The following is a 17,976-nucleotide window of genomic DNA, read 5'->3' as shown; positions in this document are numbered from 1 at the left end:
ATGTCAAGCACCGAGGACGTCGTCTTTAGTCACCACAGAAGAAACCCAGCACCAATTTAATCACTATCCAAGAATCATGACATATAACAAGATAAATGCACTTGCAAATTTTCTTAGATTAAAATGGAGAGGAGATGGAAGAAAATGAAGTTCTCATAGCATTGGGTGTTATTTAAGCTCACAAATTTGGGTTGTTGAAGCATTAAGAGCTTCAAATTTGGTTGTTCATGGTGGTTGTAAAATTGATGGCGGTGGCACAACCGTAAATAAAAGAAGAAGATGAGGATATGGATGTAATAAACATTTTCGCAAGAAATTCAAATAAATCAGAAATAATGGCATTTATGTGAATACATGGAATGGCAGAGGATTTAGTAGGGAGAAAGTGGCAAATGTTGGAGAGAGAAAAAGAGGGGTCCAATTTTGCAATTGACTCAAATAAGGGGTCTAATTTTGCAAACGTCCCGACAAAAAAACACCTTCTCTATCTGATTTCAAACAACATAAAATAAATTATGAATTCAAAAGTGACAAAATAAAATAAATTAAAAACAACCCGCGGCGTAGCGCGGATACTATCCTAGTTAGCTGTTAATAGCATCGAACTTTGGAATCAATAGTTTGTAATCAAAAAGGTAAATTTAACTAAAATTACATTTGCATTATTAATAGAATACTATTTTAGTGGATTACTAATAGAATACTATTTTTAAATTACTTTTAAGTAATTTTAAAGTAATTCAAGGGAATTGATTAACAATTAATTATCCTGGGTATATTTAAATTTGTAACCATTAATTTAGTTGTGCAAGACATTTACATATTTAGCCGGCCGATCGAAACTTGTTATATACTTATATTTTAGTCATTAAGTTAGCAAGAATTTATTTTTTACAATGTGTTATGTTATTTTCTTTGGTAAGTTTTCGACTGACAATATGATAAATTATTGTTTGTACCAGATAAAAAAAATTAATATGGATTATAAAATGGAAGTGCGAAGTAGTTCTAAACAATCAGTAGTAGTTATTGTTTTTCATATACTATTTTTGACAGTTAAAAAAATTTGTAACAAAATTAATTACTTTTAACGATTTGCAGATTGTCAAGTTCATACAATATCAAATGTAAACATTCCAACAAGTAAAAAACGGATGTAAGAATATAAATATAATTCATCGCTATACTATTGAGTCCCACGATATAATACATAATTAGTTTATATATTTTTTAATTAGAAAAAAAGGTCGACCATCTAAAAAAATTCCAGAAAATATTTTAATGCAATGTGGATAATGTAATGCTTGGGTTTGGTTATACGAAAGTTCCGAATATGATCCAGTTACTAAACGTCTATTATTTTAATTTTTTGCAAAAATGTCTTGTATAATTGTCCATAGGTATTAAAAAGAAACTTCTTAGTGATCTATTGTTTCTTAGATATATACGAGCTTATAACTCTATTCTTGCTTTCACTTCTATGGGTGCAAAATTTGATTATTGGGTGCAAAATAAATATGGATTGTATTGTTTTAAGATACATGGAAAAAATTATCATCGAATAGGATCCTTATTGCCAGGTGAAGGGGAGAAGCCTAAATTCTCTCAAATGTATATATTTGATACAACAAATGAGATAAAAAAAAATCGAATTGCAGTCATGAATTGAGATGGAACTTATAAGCTTGATGAACAAACAGTATTCTTGTTAATTCAGATTGTTGATGAATTTAATGTTCAAGCAAAAGTATTTAGAAAAGCAATGGATAGATATGAGTTTCCTTCGACAAATGAAATAGCGCTGCTTTAGTTCCATTCCACAATGGGAGAGAGACATAATTTTACAACTGAAATCTGGAAGTTTACAACGAATTTGGAGTAGACATCGACTTTATTTGAATTTTCAATATCCATTATTATTTCTATAAGGTGAAATTGGATTTTTTGGAGACATATGGTATAAAAGTACTTTAACTGAAAAAGGACAAAGAGAATTTATATCAATGAGAGAATATTACATGTACATTGGCTTATACATTCATGTTCGTATGTATTAGATAGAAGCGGGAAAAATTTAGACTGGTGATTCGTCACGAAATACTAGACCTGATGTTGAATCACGGGTCTTTCATATGAAATTTAGAAAATAAATAATTTTACATGTCTTTCAAATTAACACTTTATATGGAGATATCATATACCAGCATATTAACATTTACATATATAAACATATTTACCTATATAATTATGTGAGAATAAACATAAGGATATAATATGTTCAAATGTATAATTGCAGACAACTAATAATTATATATATCTGAAATAAAAAATAAAGCAGAACCAAACAAAATATTTGGATTTAAGTATTTTAAATATTATTTAAAAAATGCAACCATCTATCATATGTTTATAGCATTAATCATTATTTAATTGTAAAAATTTGTATCCCTTATTTGCATATTTTAATTGTAATTTTTTCTTAATATAATTGAGTGAGATATGTGTAAATTACACTAATAGCAAAATCTGTAAATATTCTAGTGTAATCACTAATTAAATGGACTTAAAAGTTTACGTCAACATGAAATTTCTGTTAATCACATGTAACAATAAAGTTATTTTTTAAAATATTTCTCAATTAATATATAAGAAGTACATTTTAAAATTGTATTTTTTGAATTTATTATTAAATAACTTAATAAATATTAATAGAAATTTTGTTATAAATATTTTATTAATTGAGTTCCCCTGCGATATCGCGGGGGCTCAGTACCTAGTTCATTTAATAATGATCGTTCACCAAGACCCAATATAGAAAAAAGGTTCAATAAGAATAAAGAGTAAACCCTACAATTCACCACTCATCCTTGCACAATGGAGACATTATTGTTGTTGTGAAAGAGTGGTGGAAACAGGTATTTGAACTTAAGAAGGATTATCTTGTCTAATGACTTGGTGTTTTTAAGAACGAGTTCCACGAGTGAAACCATATGCTTTGAATTTACATCCCAAGAGGAATTTTTCCAATCGACCCCATCTTTTGATCTCCAGCATTGATCCGGATTCAAGCCTCGTTGCTTCAAGTAGTTGTCAAGATGATACTCCTGCTCAACAGATGAAAAATGCAAAAATGGTTCTTAGATATATAGTTAGAAGGGAGGCCAATGAAAATTAATAAAAGAGGTTAATGGTAAATACGTACCGGAATGGTGTTGTAATCCCTTGCACGTACTGTTAGCTTCTTTAAATCAGGAGAGTTTTGTAACACTCTTTCTATACCAGGAATAACATACCGAAAGATTGCTGTATCAAGAGTCAAATATTTCACCTTCAACATGGGAAAAGGAACACCACGAACCTCGGCAAGAGATAAATACTATCAACAAAGCAAACAAATATATAAAGTGAATTAATATATACCGAGATGCACATATATAGAAATAGTGATAATATATAATGAAAGAATTAATGATGCCAATATAATATACATACATGAAGAAAGTTTCCCCCGAGAGTAAGCTTCTCTACATTCTTCACCTTCTCTAGCATCTTTAGCGCCATGTCTTGAATAATATCATCCTTGAAGGTCGGCATCAGTAGGAGAAAGTAAATGTCGAGTTTAGCTTCAGTTAAAGACGACGCATCAACAATGGTAGATGATAACTGACGGTTAATCAATATGAGATAATGGATTTGTGGTGCCACAATCTGTGCTTGCTCCGTAAACCATATGTTGTACGCTATCTCTAGTCTTCTCAGACGCAATAATTTGCTGAGATCAAGAAAACTCAGTCTATCGCATGCCCACAATGTTAAGCTTTCTAGAAGTGGACAACCAGATAGAATCTTAGCCATGGATTCATCAAAGAGACTACAACCACTCAAGCACAACTTCGTCAGGGATGTCCAAGACACGGGAGTCATGATATCAGAAATGTTGAACATAACTAGTCTGAGTTGCTTGACAGAGGAGAAGTTGACGTTGAAAAAATCAGGAAAGGAACAAGGTGTCCCGAAATACAGACACAGGTTCTCCACGTTGCGAGAGATGGCGAACTCGATCCACCTGTTGATGTGGGGAGTAATATCCTGCGCCAGGGTGGTTTTGAATTTGAGTTGAAAATTTATTATCTTGGCACCTTTGTAAAGACTTAGGGTTTTGTTGATCCAAGTAGCATTCCTAGTTGTCACGTAATCCTCATCCAAGGAAAGAGAAGGTATATCGCACCAAACATGCCTCCATCGTTTTGATAAAAGGGAAGTTTGGATGGCTAATTTGGTGGGAATAAAGGAGAGTATATGTTGGAGGATCACCTCCGGTAAAGAGCTGATTGAGTCTACTCCTCTTTTAATTTTCCGGCGACGACGATAAACTTTACGGTGTCTACGACGGGCTCTTAAAGCGGCGATGAGGAAGCTGCCCCCTGCCATCTTTAATTTACTATCAATTTGTGATTTTCGTCGGGTTTGTATGTTTATAGTAAAACGTGAGTCTCACTCTTCCAAGGCCCATAAATAGTATATTATATTAGGACCTAAACCTAATCAAACATGGCCCAAAGCTTTTCGATCTTCCTAGTCTTTTCTCTCTCTCTCTCTCCTTCGATTCAAAGGATCGTCTTTGAATCCATTTTTACCCTAATCGAGTTTGGGGTTTTGGTAGGTACCATTGAAACCCTAATTTATGGCTATGGATTCTGCTAGAGATTCGTTAAGTAATTTACCAGATGAGATACTTGGCAAAATCCTGTCTTTGCTTCCGACAAAAGAGGCTGCTTCCACATCGGTTCTGTCCAAGAGGTGGAGGAATCTTCTGGGTCTAGTAGACAGCCTTTCTTTTGATGAATCGATGGTTTATCCAAACGAAGAAGAAGCTTTAAGTGGTTCACATCGCTTCTCTGATTTCGTAGAGAAGGCACTGGCTCTGTTTAGCAATTCTCCTCCCATGAAGAGGTTCACTCTGTGTCATGTACCTAGAAATGACTGCGACGATACATACCGCCGTTGGATTTGGACTGCTATGGAACGTGGTCTATTGGAACTACACTTGCATACTGATACATATGTCCTCCGTATAGAGACAGAGTAGTTCACGAGCAAGACACTGGTTAAGCTCACACTGTCAGGTGAATGTGTTGTCTTGAAGCTGAGCATGTGTTTCTCCCTTCCCTCAGATCACTTTCTCTCTTAACTGATTACGGGATTGATTTTGACAACCATTATCGGATTCTTCATGGCTGCCCTGCTTTGGAAGAGTTATTCATACGTGATGCTGTTCATGAATATCCGCCATGTTGCGGTTCATTCGTGAAAAATGCATCCATCAAGCCACTTGTGGTTTTGGTTAATCTTCCGGACTCTCACGAGCATCACGATCTGTCTTACTTGGAAGCACCGAGTCTAGTGTACCTTGACTATTCTAGCTATGTCTACGATGATTATCAGTTTGTTCATTTGGATTCGCTTGTCGAAGCCAGGCTGAGTCTCAAGTTATGGGATTATGGTTACAATTATGTTGATGATGAACCAGAGGAGGCTATATTTGGCGACTTTACACAACTAGTTGCGGGTATAAGCAACATCACAACCCATTGAGATTATCAGTTTTCCTTATTGAGATTCTGTTGTTTGTGTTGCCCATTCATGTTGGTCTCAATAGCGGATCTAGAAATTTTTTTTTAGGGAGTCATACTATATAGTTATTTTTTTTTTTTTTTTTGATGAAAACTATATGGTAATATTACGAAGTAACTGAAAATACACATATAAAAGGTCTACCAGAAACTTTTAATTAAAACAGTAACAAAATTATATAAAAATCAATAAGAAAAGTGGTGGGTAGCCTATATAACATAAACAAAACAGGAAAAAAAGAAATTTATCATTGCTTCGACATAGATTTGAACTCACAATACAGCGGTCAATTACGTGAATGTCAACCAACTCTACCAAAACCAACAACGAATACATAGTAACATTTTTTATTTTTATATTTTGTGGGGGGTCATCTGACCCCGTTCATGTGAACGTAGGTCCGCCCTTGGTTGGTCTGGTTTCAGGGTCTTGTACATAGAGTAACAAACAAATGTGGAGATGCATGTGTTTGCATCCCTAAGAAGCGTCAGAGGAAGAACATCAAGAAGGGGAGGGTTGTAGAGAAGGAGGTTGAGAAATTGTCCTGTTTATGGACATGTCATGTGAAGTTACTAGAGGTTTCAGAGTATGGAGGCTCTTTTCAAGAGCTGAAACAGATGAGACATTTCTTGGGCAAGTTGGAATGTCTACAAACTGTGAAAGTTGGTCTTGTTGAGGACAAAAGTGAGTTCTTGCAAGCTAATCTGCTGACTCTCCCTAGACTTTCATCAAAGTGCAACATCCTGTTCAGCTGACCTTTTCTTCCCTCGTTTTGATGTAGCAGAGTGAAACTGTGAAAGTAACTTAACATGAATTTGTGCTTATATACATATATATATATATATATATATATATCTCATTGGAGTTAACTCTGTTTCTGAGATTTTTTAATATGTATGCCGTATGCGTTGTACTTCTTGATAGTGCTTATGATCTGAAAATACATAATATGAAGAGTGAGCTTACTGTGCAATGCTCCTACCATGGATTTGTTGTTGAATGTTGATTTAGGTGAGTCCCCATTTGATACTTAAGTTAAGCTGCTTTGAGAAAACAAGAGTGATACTTAATTTGTTTAGAGAAAAACAGAGAGAATCCTTTAATTGCAAGCAAAATCTGGTTTACTACCGTAAGAAATGATTTGAGAGATCCATACTTCTCGGTTTTGTGGTTTTTACCGAATGTCCAAAGTATAATGAGTATCACGAAGAAGCTTGTTTTGAAGCACCAAGTCTTGTCTACCTTAACTATTTTAGTTATGTCTTCAGAAAGTATGAGTTTGTTGATTTGGATTCGCTTGTCGAAGCCAGGCTGAATCTCAGATTATAGGGTCAACTAAAGATTATGATACTTCTGATGATGATGATGATCTTCTTCATGATGTTTATGATGGTGCTATGTTTGGTGATGTTACAAATGTAGTTGCGGGTATAACCAACATTACAAACCTTCACTTGTCCGTTAGTCTTTGCTACTACTTTTCCTCTCGTCTATTGATTGTATTTTTGTACTGTGGAGAATGATAATCCATTGTATATAAAAAAGCTTGCTAGCCAAGTCTCTCACTTATATATGGTTTTGGCTGTGATCATATATATAAATCAGGCGTTTCATTTCCGCTGTAAATCCATGCCGTTGTTCAAGAATCTCCTTAATTTATCTATTGAGAGTAACAAGGAAAAGGATTGGCAAGTAATGCCACTTTTACTCAAGAATTGTTCAAATTTACACACACTAGTCCTCAAGGTATTTATCAATTTCCTTATTTAGATTATTTTTGTTATTAGTGTTGCCCATCATTATACATGTCAAATTGCTCTGGTTTCATGGTCTTGTGCACAAAGTAACAAAAGGATGTGGAGATGCTTGTGCTTGCAGCTCTAAGAAGCATGCTAGGAAGAGAAAGATTGTAAAGAAGAAGAAGAAGGAAGAGACAACATGTTGTTTATGTATATGTCAAGTGAAGGTGCTAGAGATTTCAGGGTATGGAGGTTCTTTTCAAGAGCTGAAACAGATGAGACATTTATTGGGCAAGTTGGAATGTCTTCAAACTGTGAAAGTTAGTTTTGACGCGAACAACGACAACATCTTGCAAGCTAATCTGCTGGCTCTACCAACAAAGTGCAACATCCAGTTCATCTGATTTACTTTCCTTATATTTCTCATGTTAGAAGGCAATGTGAAAGTAACTTAAGATGATAATGATTATCATTAAAGTTGGTTATAACTGGAAAATTTTTCTCTATTATATTCGGCAACATTACACACTTACATAGATGTTAACAAATAACAACATAATGTAACTACTCTACTTAACTATTGCTAACGATTGTATTTTATCCGACAAGTTACGTCTCTTACTCACACCCTTTCGTACGTAGTAAGTCACATGTAACACATATATATGACATCGTTAAATGTACATAGAAACTATTACATAGATATGCTAATACAAGATTTAATTATGAAGTCCATGATAAGATCAAACTGGGTTTTTATTAATACAAGATTTTTAAAAAAAAGGAAAGGCGATAAAAAGGTGATTAGGGTTTTTTGCTTTCTGGCCAAGAATGCTGCCGTCGGCGGCTTCTCAGGGCGACCCTGGGGCGGTTATGCCGGAGATTGTTGATGGGGTTGCAGTAGAGAAGGTGGTTACGGAGAAGGGGGTCTCGAGGGAGGTGTCAGGAGATGGTAGTTCGGGAGGTAGTCAAAATCAGTGGGAGTCTCGGGATGTTTCTTCGTCGGTTCCTGTTGCGACGGCTAAGCGTTCATTCCTTCAAGTTGCTCAGAAGCGTGTGTTTACTCGACAAAAGTTCGAAGTTGTGGAGGTGGAGGGTAAGGAGAAGGTTATCGTGCCTAAGGAGGTCTTCGCGGGTGCTAAACCGCTATGGGAGAATTTTGTGATAGGGAAGTTTCTCAACTTGAAAGCTCCTCATGTGGGTAAGATCCACATGATAGTGAACAAGATCTGGCATCTTGGGGATCGGTCTTCGCTGATTGATGTTTTTGCTGTTAATGACTATGCGGTCAAGTTTCGGATTAGGCATGAGGGTATGAGGCTGTGGGTGCTCAACCGGGGGATGTGGAATCTTATGGACATACCTATGATCGTATCAAAGTGGACGCCCTTTGTAGAGGAGGCTCAGCCAGCGTTGAAGTCGGTCCCCTTGTGGGTAAAGATCAATAATATCCCACCGAATCTGTTCACGGACAAGGGTGTGGAGTTTTTGGCGAGTGCAGTGGGAAAACCACTTCATTTGCACTCTACAACTGAGAATTGTGTTAGTTTTGAGGAAGCTAAAGTTATGATTGAAGCGGATCTGACAAAGGATTTACCGGTGGAGTATGTGTTCATGGGAGAGAAGGAGGGTGAGTTGGACTCTGTCATTACATATAGTTACCCCTGGCTTCCACTGAAGTGTGGATGTTGTAAAAAATGGGGTCACCTCAGTGATGCATGTATGTCCGTGGGAAAGGGGGATGTGGCTACGATTCAGCAATCAGAAAATGTTGGTGCACTTGTTCTGACTACCGATTCACGTGTCGCTAAAGAGGGGGATCAGGAAAGTGGTGTGATGGAGGATTCGCAAGAAACATCACCTGCTGAGGTTTCGGTACAGAAAGACAAGGAGGGTCTGGTGGTTAATCATGTGGTCGAGGGGGTTGACAAGGTAGTGGTAGAGAAAGAGCAGGAGGTTTGGATTACGCCAAAGTCAACTCGGATGAGTCCAAGCAAAGTAAAAGACGTTGTGGTGTCTGATGGTGAGTCGCTGTTAAAAAAATCTTTTGCAGCTTTGGGGACGGATGTAGATGAGACCTGCTCAACCTGCAGTTGGAGGTTCTGTGGATCTGGGGACCCCACTGGTCACGGTACGTCCACGGAGTACTGCTGCTAAATCACAGAGTTCGACAGAGGAGCTCCCTTTGCGAACTTATTTGCCTCGACACACCAAAACGGCTCAGAAAACTGCTTCTAATCTTCCTGCACTTGTGACTAGGGACCCACCTAGAAATCAGGGGAGGAAGCCTTCATCAAACCATTAATGTCTGGGTTCTCATGGAATCTTCGTGGGTTAAATAAGACGTTTAAGCATTCCGTGATCACAGAGTGGGTGGAGAGGAGTAATTTTCAGTTTGGTTGTTTGTTAGAGACTAGAGTTAAAGAGGAGAAAGCTTTGCGGTTGGGGAAGAAGTTGTTCCCAAACTGGTCAATGTTGACGAATTATGAGCATAGTAGTAGAGGGCGTATTTGGGTGCTCTGGAGGGACAGTGTGAGGGTTGATCCTGTTTATAAAAGTGATCAGGTCATAACGTGTTCGGTGAAGTTGGAAAATCAGGAGGAATATTTCTGCACTTTCGTGTATGGATTACATACAGTGGAAGACAGAAGAGTGTTGTGGCAGGAGATTCGGGACCATCATGATTCTCCCTTATTTCGTAATAAGCCGTGGGTTCTGTTAGGCGATTTTAACAAAACTTTGGACATGGTAGAACATTCCAGGGTAGATGATAGTCCGTTGACTACAGTGGGAATGAGGGATTTTCAGGCTGTGGTTAATTCCTGTTCGTTGGTTGATTTAACTGCTCACGGCCCCTTGTATATGTGGTGTAACAAGCGGGATGATGACTTGATACTTAAGAAATTGGATAGGGTGATGGTTAATGCAGTTTGGGATAGTATATTCTCGCAGAGCTATACTGTTTTTGCTGCAGGGGGTTGCTCCGACCACCTCTATAGCCGATTAATGGTTCAGTGTGAAGCTATTCCTCAAGTTAAGCGGCGACCTTTTAAGTTTGTAAATGTTTTGACTGAAATGGAGGAGTTCTTGCCTCTGGTGAGTGACTATTGGCAGGAAACAGAGCCTCTGTTTTTATCAACTTCCACTCTTTTTCGCTTTTCTAAGAAGTTGAAAGCACTTAAACCTCGATTGAGGAGTCTGGCGAAACAGAGAATGGGGAATTTGGTTCGCAAGAAAAAGGAAGCATTTCAAACTTTATGTCACAAGCAGCAAGCCAATCTGCAACATCCTTCACCACAAGCCATGGCAGAGGAGCATGAGGCATATAGAAGATGGGATTTCTTAGCAGGACTGGAGGAAAAATATCTAAAACAGAGGTCGAAGTTACATTGGCTTCAGGTGGGGGACAGAAATAATAAAACATTTCACAAGGCGGCTAAAGTGAGAGAAATGCAAAACAGTATCCGTGAAATAGAGTGTCATGATGGTCGTGTGGTGGTGACGGGAGAGGATATTAAAGTGGAGGCTGAAAGGCATTTCAAGGATTTTTTACAGGCCATTCCGAGTGATTTTGAAGGTCCAACAGTGGAAGGTTTGGAGAGTTTGCTGTCGTACCGTTGTTCAATGGCCGACTGCCAAGCTCTTGTAAAGGAAGTGTCGGGTGAGGAAATTAAGAAGGCTTTGTTTTCCATGCCGAGTGATAAGTCTCCTGGCCCAGACGGATACACTGCAGAGTTCTATAAGGCTACATGGCCGTTAGTAGGAAGGGAGTTTGTATTGGCAGTTCAGTCTTTTTTTGCGAAGGGTTTTCTCCCTAAAGGTGTCAATGCCACCATTCTTGCACTCATCCCCAAAAACTTGGACGCAAGGCAGATGAAGGATTATAGGCCTATATCCTGTTGTAATGTGCTGTATAAGGTGATATCCAAAGTTTTAGCCAATAGACTGAAGCGCATACTCCCAAAGTTCATATCAAGTAACCAGTCAGCTTTTGTTCAGGATCGTTTGTTGATTGAAAATGTGTTATTAGCCACTGAATTAGTTAAGGATTACCATAAGGATACCATCTCCAGTAGGTGTGCGATTAAGATTGATATCTCAAAAGCGTTTGATTCGGTTCAGTGGACGTTTCTTTCTAAAGCTCTCTCTGCGATGCAATTCCCGCCATTATTTATTCATTGGTTAATGCTCTGCGTTTCTACAGCTTCTTTTTCGGTTCAAGTGAATGGGGAGCTGGCTGGATTTTTTTGTAGTTCGAGAGGGCTTCGTCAAGGTTGCTCTCTTTCACCGTATTTGTTTGTTGTTTGTATGGATGTCCTATCAAAGATGTTGGACAAGGCTGCGGGGGATCGCTTATTTGGTTATCATCCGCGATGTCAGCATCTTGGCCTAACTCATTTGAGTTTTGCGGATGATCTTATGGTGCTTACTGATGGAAAATGACGTTCAATAAATGGGATTGTTGATGTTTTTGAGGAGTTTGCTAAGATATCAGGGCTAAGGATCAGTATGGAGAAGTCTTCAATTTATTTGGCTGGGAACGTCGACCCTTTGAGGGAGATTTTACTGTTTGTCGTGGGACACTTGCCGGTTAGATATTTAGGGTTGCCGTTGGTCACAAAGCAACTTACTTATGCAGATTGTTCTCCCTTGCTGGAGCAAATACGGAAGCGTATTGGTTCGTGGATAGCACGACACTTATCCTGTGCAGGCCGTTTCAATTTGATTTCCTCTGTTATCTGGAGTGTGTGCAATTTTTGGCTTGGTGCTTTCTGCCTTCCTCAATATTGTTTGGATGCCATTGATTCGATGTGTGCGGCTTTCCTTTGGTCGGGACCAGATATGAATCCTAAAAAGGCAAAAGTCTCGTGGGACGTGGTTTGCAAACCCAAAGCAGAGGGGGGGGCTAGGGTTGAGATCACTTAATGAAGCCAATGTGGTTAGTTCTCTGAAGTTGATTTGGCGTGTTGTTTCGAAGGGTAACTCTTTGTGGGTTCAGTGGGTTTATTCAAACCTGTTGAAACAGGGATCTTTTTGGTCAGTGCAGGATACTACGAGTGTAGGTTCTTGGGTTTGGAAAAAGCTCCTCAGGCTTAGGGGTGTGGCTGCGGATTTTTGCAGAGTGGAAGTGGGAAATGGTGAAACAACTTCATTCTGGTTTGATAGATGGTCGGATATGGGTTGTCTCATGGAGTTGGTTGGTGAGCGCGGGGTTATTGATATGGGGATTAGTAAACAATGTTCTTTGGCTGAAGCGTGGACCCTTCGGCGAAGGCGTCGACATCGTGGGAACCAGCTGAATGAACTGGAACAAGCTCTGTTTGCTCAACGGGATGCCAGAGTGGAGGCTGCGGATAAAACACTCTGGCGAGGGAGGAATGATGTTTTTCGGGCAAGGTTCTCAACAAAGGGTACATGGAACCATATACGTACTGCAGGTAGTTTGGTTTCGTGGCACAAGGGAGTTTGGTTTACTCATTGTACTCCCAAATATTCCTTTTGTGTGTGGTTGGCGGCTCAGGATCGACTTTCAACTGGGGCTAGAATGGTGTTATGGAATAATGGGGCTGTGGGGACTTGTGGTTTCTGCAACTCTGCTCTGGAAACTCGGGACCATCTTTTCTTTTCCTGCGCTTTTGTCTCGGCTGTTTGGCCTGCACTGGCAAAAGGTTTATTCAAGGCTAGCTACACAACGGATTGGGTTTCGTTAATAGCTCATATCTCTCAGTCTCACCTGCCCTGGGTTGAGGGTTTTCTTTTTCGATATGTTTTTCAAGTGGTGGTATATACGATTTGGAGAGAGCGAAATGGGCGAAGACATAGAGATGCACCGAAGTCTGCTGATCTTTTGATAGGTTGGGTGGAGCGACAAATCCAAGACCAGCTTTTAGCCATTGGTCGCTTGGGGGATCGATGATATGATGAGGGTTTCCAACTTTGATTTCAGTCTCGTATTTGATTTTCAGCTAATGTTGTTCTCTAGTTTTTAGTTCAGTTTTTAAGCTCAAAATAAACGATGCACTAGTTGTAACACTGTAATTTTTTTTTTGAATATAATTTAACATTAATTTCAAAAAAGAAAAAGATAAGATCAAACTGAGGTCGTACAGGAGGAGCATCTGGGACAAGACGCATGCAAATCCCGACACTGGTAGCCAACCAACAGGAACAGACTCACCTGAAGTTGACATGGAGGATGTTTTGTCTGAGGATGGAGAATTCTTGGACGATAATGTGTCAGATGAAAAAAAAAAATATGTAGTATCTAAAAAAACCCGCTACTAAATTATCGTATATGCATGCAATTTAATAAAATATTTTGTGGCAACGTATTTGTCAAAGAGGAAATTATAATCTTTCACCCTCCATTCGAAAACGTTCTTTCCGTACACACACCAACAAATCTCGATAATGTTCTTTGGTAAAAGTGAGATATCTTCACAGATCTCATCGCTCAACGACTACCTTCGCTCTTCGTCGAAAGTAAGATTGTTGTTTTCTTGTAATGATTCTTCTTTTTATGGTGATAATTGATCATTTTTCTTTAGTAACATGTTGGCTCTTGTTGACTGCTGTTTTTTTCCTTCGATGCGTCTAATCTCCGTTATATGTCTTAAATAATTCGGTAGGGGGATGAAACGTAATTTTGATTGATTACATTTTTTGTTGACTATAATTTGTATTAAACAGTGTCATCATCTCGATCTATCAAATCAACAAAAATACTACAAACAAATGATAAGTCTCTTTGTTAATTTGGTTAGAGATGACGATGTATAACTGGATACAAATTATAGTCAAATAAAAATAATATAACCAATCAAAACCATATTTTCATTTGGCGTAGAGTGGACATAAAGCACATAAAAGAGGAAAACAGCATTCATGAAGAGCCAACATACAATGATAGATACTTACTTTACGAGATCCAAGCCCATATCACCATATACAAATTTCTTTTTTTTTTTGAGAAATGAGTACAAGAACAAAAAACATTACTTTGACGAAGAGTGAAGGCGATAGTAGAGCAAAGACATATTTTCTTCTTCTTCTTTTTATTTTGTGTTCTACTTTACCAGTTTACCCCATTTTATAGATGGATAGGGTCAAGTAGGTCAAACACATTATAGAATTTTTATCTTGATATATTTTTTTCCACAAATATATTTACATTTACCTTAAATGTATTCATTGACTAATACCATGTATTTCTTTATTAAGAAACTCTGACTATACATCTTATCTTTTTATTATATAAAACTTGATTTTTCAAAGTCTATATTAACATTTTTGAAGTACATTTTGATTTATGCCCTTTAAGTTTTATTTATTTAATTTTTTTTATAACATTAATCCTTAAAACAATTCCATAAATAACATTGCAGAGAAACTCAAATACTAAACTTTCTTAAATTGACCAACATTTGTTACATTTATTGCCATAAAACCTTAACGACATCTATACATTCCAATTTTTCCAAAAACAACTCTACCCATTAAAGTTTTAACCCATTAAATCTCCAAAACTATTTTTATGGATGCTAGAATCTCTCAAATTTAAATGATATACAACAAAGTTTCCATAACAAAAGTTTACAATATCCATAATTATATTAACATTAATAAATTTCCTAAACCGAAAATCCAATTATAAAATATCACATTAAATATGTTGAAAACCCCCTATATAATTTGGTTTATTTTTTATTTTTTGAGGAATTACCAAAAAAAATAAAATTCTATTAATTATCATAAACTATATATATTGACATGGAAAAATTATAAACTATAAAAATATGCTAATTTGGTAAAACAATTAACATAATTAAATTTGATAAAAAAACTTATTTCGATTATTTTTTTACGCAAAAACTTATTTTGATTTTGGTGAGACATGTTGGCATTAATCCCATATAGGAAGTTAAGTGGATTTTTTTTTGTTTTTAACACTTTTAACATATACCACACGGGTTAAAACCTTGAAAACACTACAAAAATCCTATACTTTGAATACTTATATCAAATACCTGTAAAATTTTATATTTTAAAATTTAATAAAACAATAATAAATTAAGAAATAAATACAATATAAATTTTAAATTTTTAAAATTAAAAATATTGTCTCGCGGTGTACCGCGGGTTAAATCATAGTTAGTCATCAATATGATTGCGACACATGTAAAGTATATGGAAAAGATGTTGATATGTGTGAAATCTAAAATTGCTAATATATTCAAAGATAAAAATGAAAAATTTGTTAAACATCCGAGAATAAAATTATGTCAAAATAAGTAAAGAAAAAATCATATATTTTAAAAAATGAAAAATAAATTTTTAATAATTCTATTTTTGAATTAAATAAATTTAAACAAAAAACTGTTAATATACAACACTATTAACCTAATTCTATTGAGAAAAAAAATAGATGCTATAGCGCAACAATAACTAATGTAATAAATTAATAATAATATAACATATTTTCGATAGAGATCTTTCAAATATATATATATATATATATATTTGTATATTTTTTGAAATTAATTCATAAATAAACAGGACAATTTAAATAATTAATTTATATATTTCCAGAGATTAATATAAAAGGTTCAAAAAGACTAAACCCTATGATTCACTACGTAGTCATCTGAGCACAATGGAGACATTGTTGTTGTGAAAGAGTGGTGGAACCAAATCTTTGAACTTAAACCTAAGTAGGATTATCTTGTCTAATGACTTGGTGTTTTTAAGCACGAGTTCCACGAGTGAAACAACCATATGCTTTGAACTTACATCCCAAAGGGACTTGTTCCAATCGACCCCATGATCTTTTGATCTCCAGCATTGATCCGGATTCAAGCCTTCTCGCTTCAAGTAGTTGTCAAAATGGTTCTCCTGCTCAACAGATGAAAAAAAATGCAAAAATGGTTCTTGAATATATTCGGTGATTAGTTAGAAGGGATCAGGTCAAAGAAAATTAGTAAAAGAGGTTAATGGTAAATATATATATACCGGAATGGTGTTGCAATTCTTTGCGCTTACTGTTAGCTTCTTTAAATCAGGAGAATTTTGTAACACTCTTTCTATACCAGGAATAACATACCGAAAGATTGCTGTCTCAAGAGTCAAATATTTCACCTTCAACATGGGAAAAGGAACACCACGAACCTCGGCAAGAGATAAATACTATCAACAAAGCAAACAAATATATAAAGTGAATTAATACCGAGATTCACATATATAGATAGACTTATAGATAGTGATAATATATAATGGAAGAATTAATGATGCCAATATAATATACATACATGAAGAAAGTTTCCCCTTAGAGTAAGCTTCTCGACATTCTTCACCTTCTCTAGCATCTTTAGCGCCATGTCTTGAATAAAATCAACCTCGAAGGTCGGCCTCAGTAGGCCAAAGGAAATGTCGAGTTCAGCTTCAGTTAAAGACGACGCATCAACAATGGTAGATGAAAACTGACGGTTAATCAATCTGAGATAATGGATATGTGGTGCCACAATTTGTGCTTGCTCCGGATACCAAAGATTGATTATTATTTCTAGTGTTCTCAGACGCAATGATTTGCTGAGATCAAGAAAACTCAGTTTATCACATCCACGCAATGTTAAGCTTTCTAGAAGAGGACAACCAGATATAATCTTAGCCATGGATTCATCAGAGAGACTAAAACCATGCAAGGACAACTTCTTCAGGGATGTCCAAGACACGGGAGTCATGATATCAGAAATATGTAACCTAGTTTCTTTGACCATCTCCTGCGTGTAATAGGGATTATTGATGTAGATGATCTCAGGAGGCTTATAAATATTACAGGGATAGGGTGAAATGAACTCCAGACACAGGTTCTCCACGTAGCGAGACATGGCAAACTCGATCCACCTGTTGATCTCGGGAGTAATATCCTGCCTCAGGCTGGTTCTGAATTCGAGGTGAAAATTTATTATCTTGGTAGCTTTGTAGAGACTTAGGGTTTTGTTTATCGAAGTAGCCTTCCGTACTGTCGCATCATCATCATCAAAGAAGAGAGAAGGTATATCGCACCAAACATGCCTCCATCGTTTTGATAAAAGGGAAGTTCGGATGGCTAAGTTGGTTGGAATAAAGGAGAGTATATGTTGGAGGATCACATCCGGTAAAGAGCTGATTGAGTCTACTCCTCTTTTAATTTTCCGGCGACGACGATAACCTTTACGGTGCCTACGGGCTCTTAAAGCGGCGATGAGGAAGCTGCCCCCTGCCATCTTTAATTTACTATCAATTTTTGATTTTCGTAGGGTTTGTATGTTTATAGTAAAACGTGAGTCTCACTCTTCCAAGGCCCATAAATAGTATATTATATTAGGACCTAAACCTAATCAAACATGGCCCAAAGCTTTTCGATCTTCCTAGTCTTTTCTCTCTCTCTCTCTCCTTCGATTCAAAGGATCGTCTTTGAATCCATTTTTACCCTAATCGAGTTTGGGGTTTTGGTAGGTACCATTGAACCAATGGAGGCTATATTCGGCGATGTTACAAAACTAGTTGCGGGTATAAGCAACATCACAACCCTTCACTTGTCTCCCGATTCCCTTGAGGTCAAGTT

At 36.8% G+C, this 17,976-nt stretch overlaps 2 protein-coding genes and 1 pseudogene across 2 annotated transcripts; 1 reads left to right on the top strand and 2 right to left on the bottom strand.

Moving 5' to 3' along the window:
* On the bottom strand, positions 2,862-4,431 carry LOC104759835 (putative F-box/LRR-repeat protein At3g18150). Its single transcript, XM_010482714.1, has 3 exons — positions 3,493-4,431; positions 3,203-3,376; positions 2,862-3,104 (listed from the first exon to the last, which is right to left on the bottom strand). Exons 1-3 carry the CDS (start codon positions 4,429-4,431, stop codon positions 2,862-2,864), a joined length of 1,356 nt encoding a protein of 451 aa, XP_010481016.1.
* Positions 4,691-7,777, top strand: LOC104759834 (annotated as a pseudogene).
* LOC104759833 (putative F-box/LRR-repeat protein At3g18150) lies at positions 16,014-17,635 on the bottom strand. The gene is made up of 3 exons (XM_010482712.1): positions 16,679-17,635; positions 16,383-16,556; positions 16,014-16,265 (listed from the first exon to the last, which is right to left on the bottom strand). The coding sequence occupies exons 1-3, from the start codon at positions 17,633-17,635 to the stop codon at positions 16,014-16,016; spliced, it is 1,383 nt and encodes a 460-aa protein (XP_010481014.1).

Source organism: Camelina sativa, chromosome 17 (assembly GCF_000633955.1).
Source record: "Camelina sativa cultivar DH55 chromosome 17, Cs, whole genome shotgun sequence".
In the NCBI taxonomy this organism is placed as follows: Eukaryota; Viridiplantae; Streptophyta; class Magnoliopsida; order Brassicales; family Brassicaceae; genus Camelina; species Camelina sativa.
Note: the sequence above shows the minus strand (reverse complement) of the source record. Positions and strands in the feature narration are given on the sequence as shown.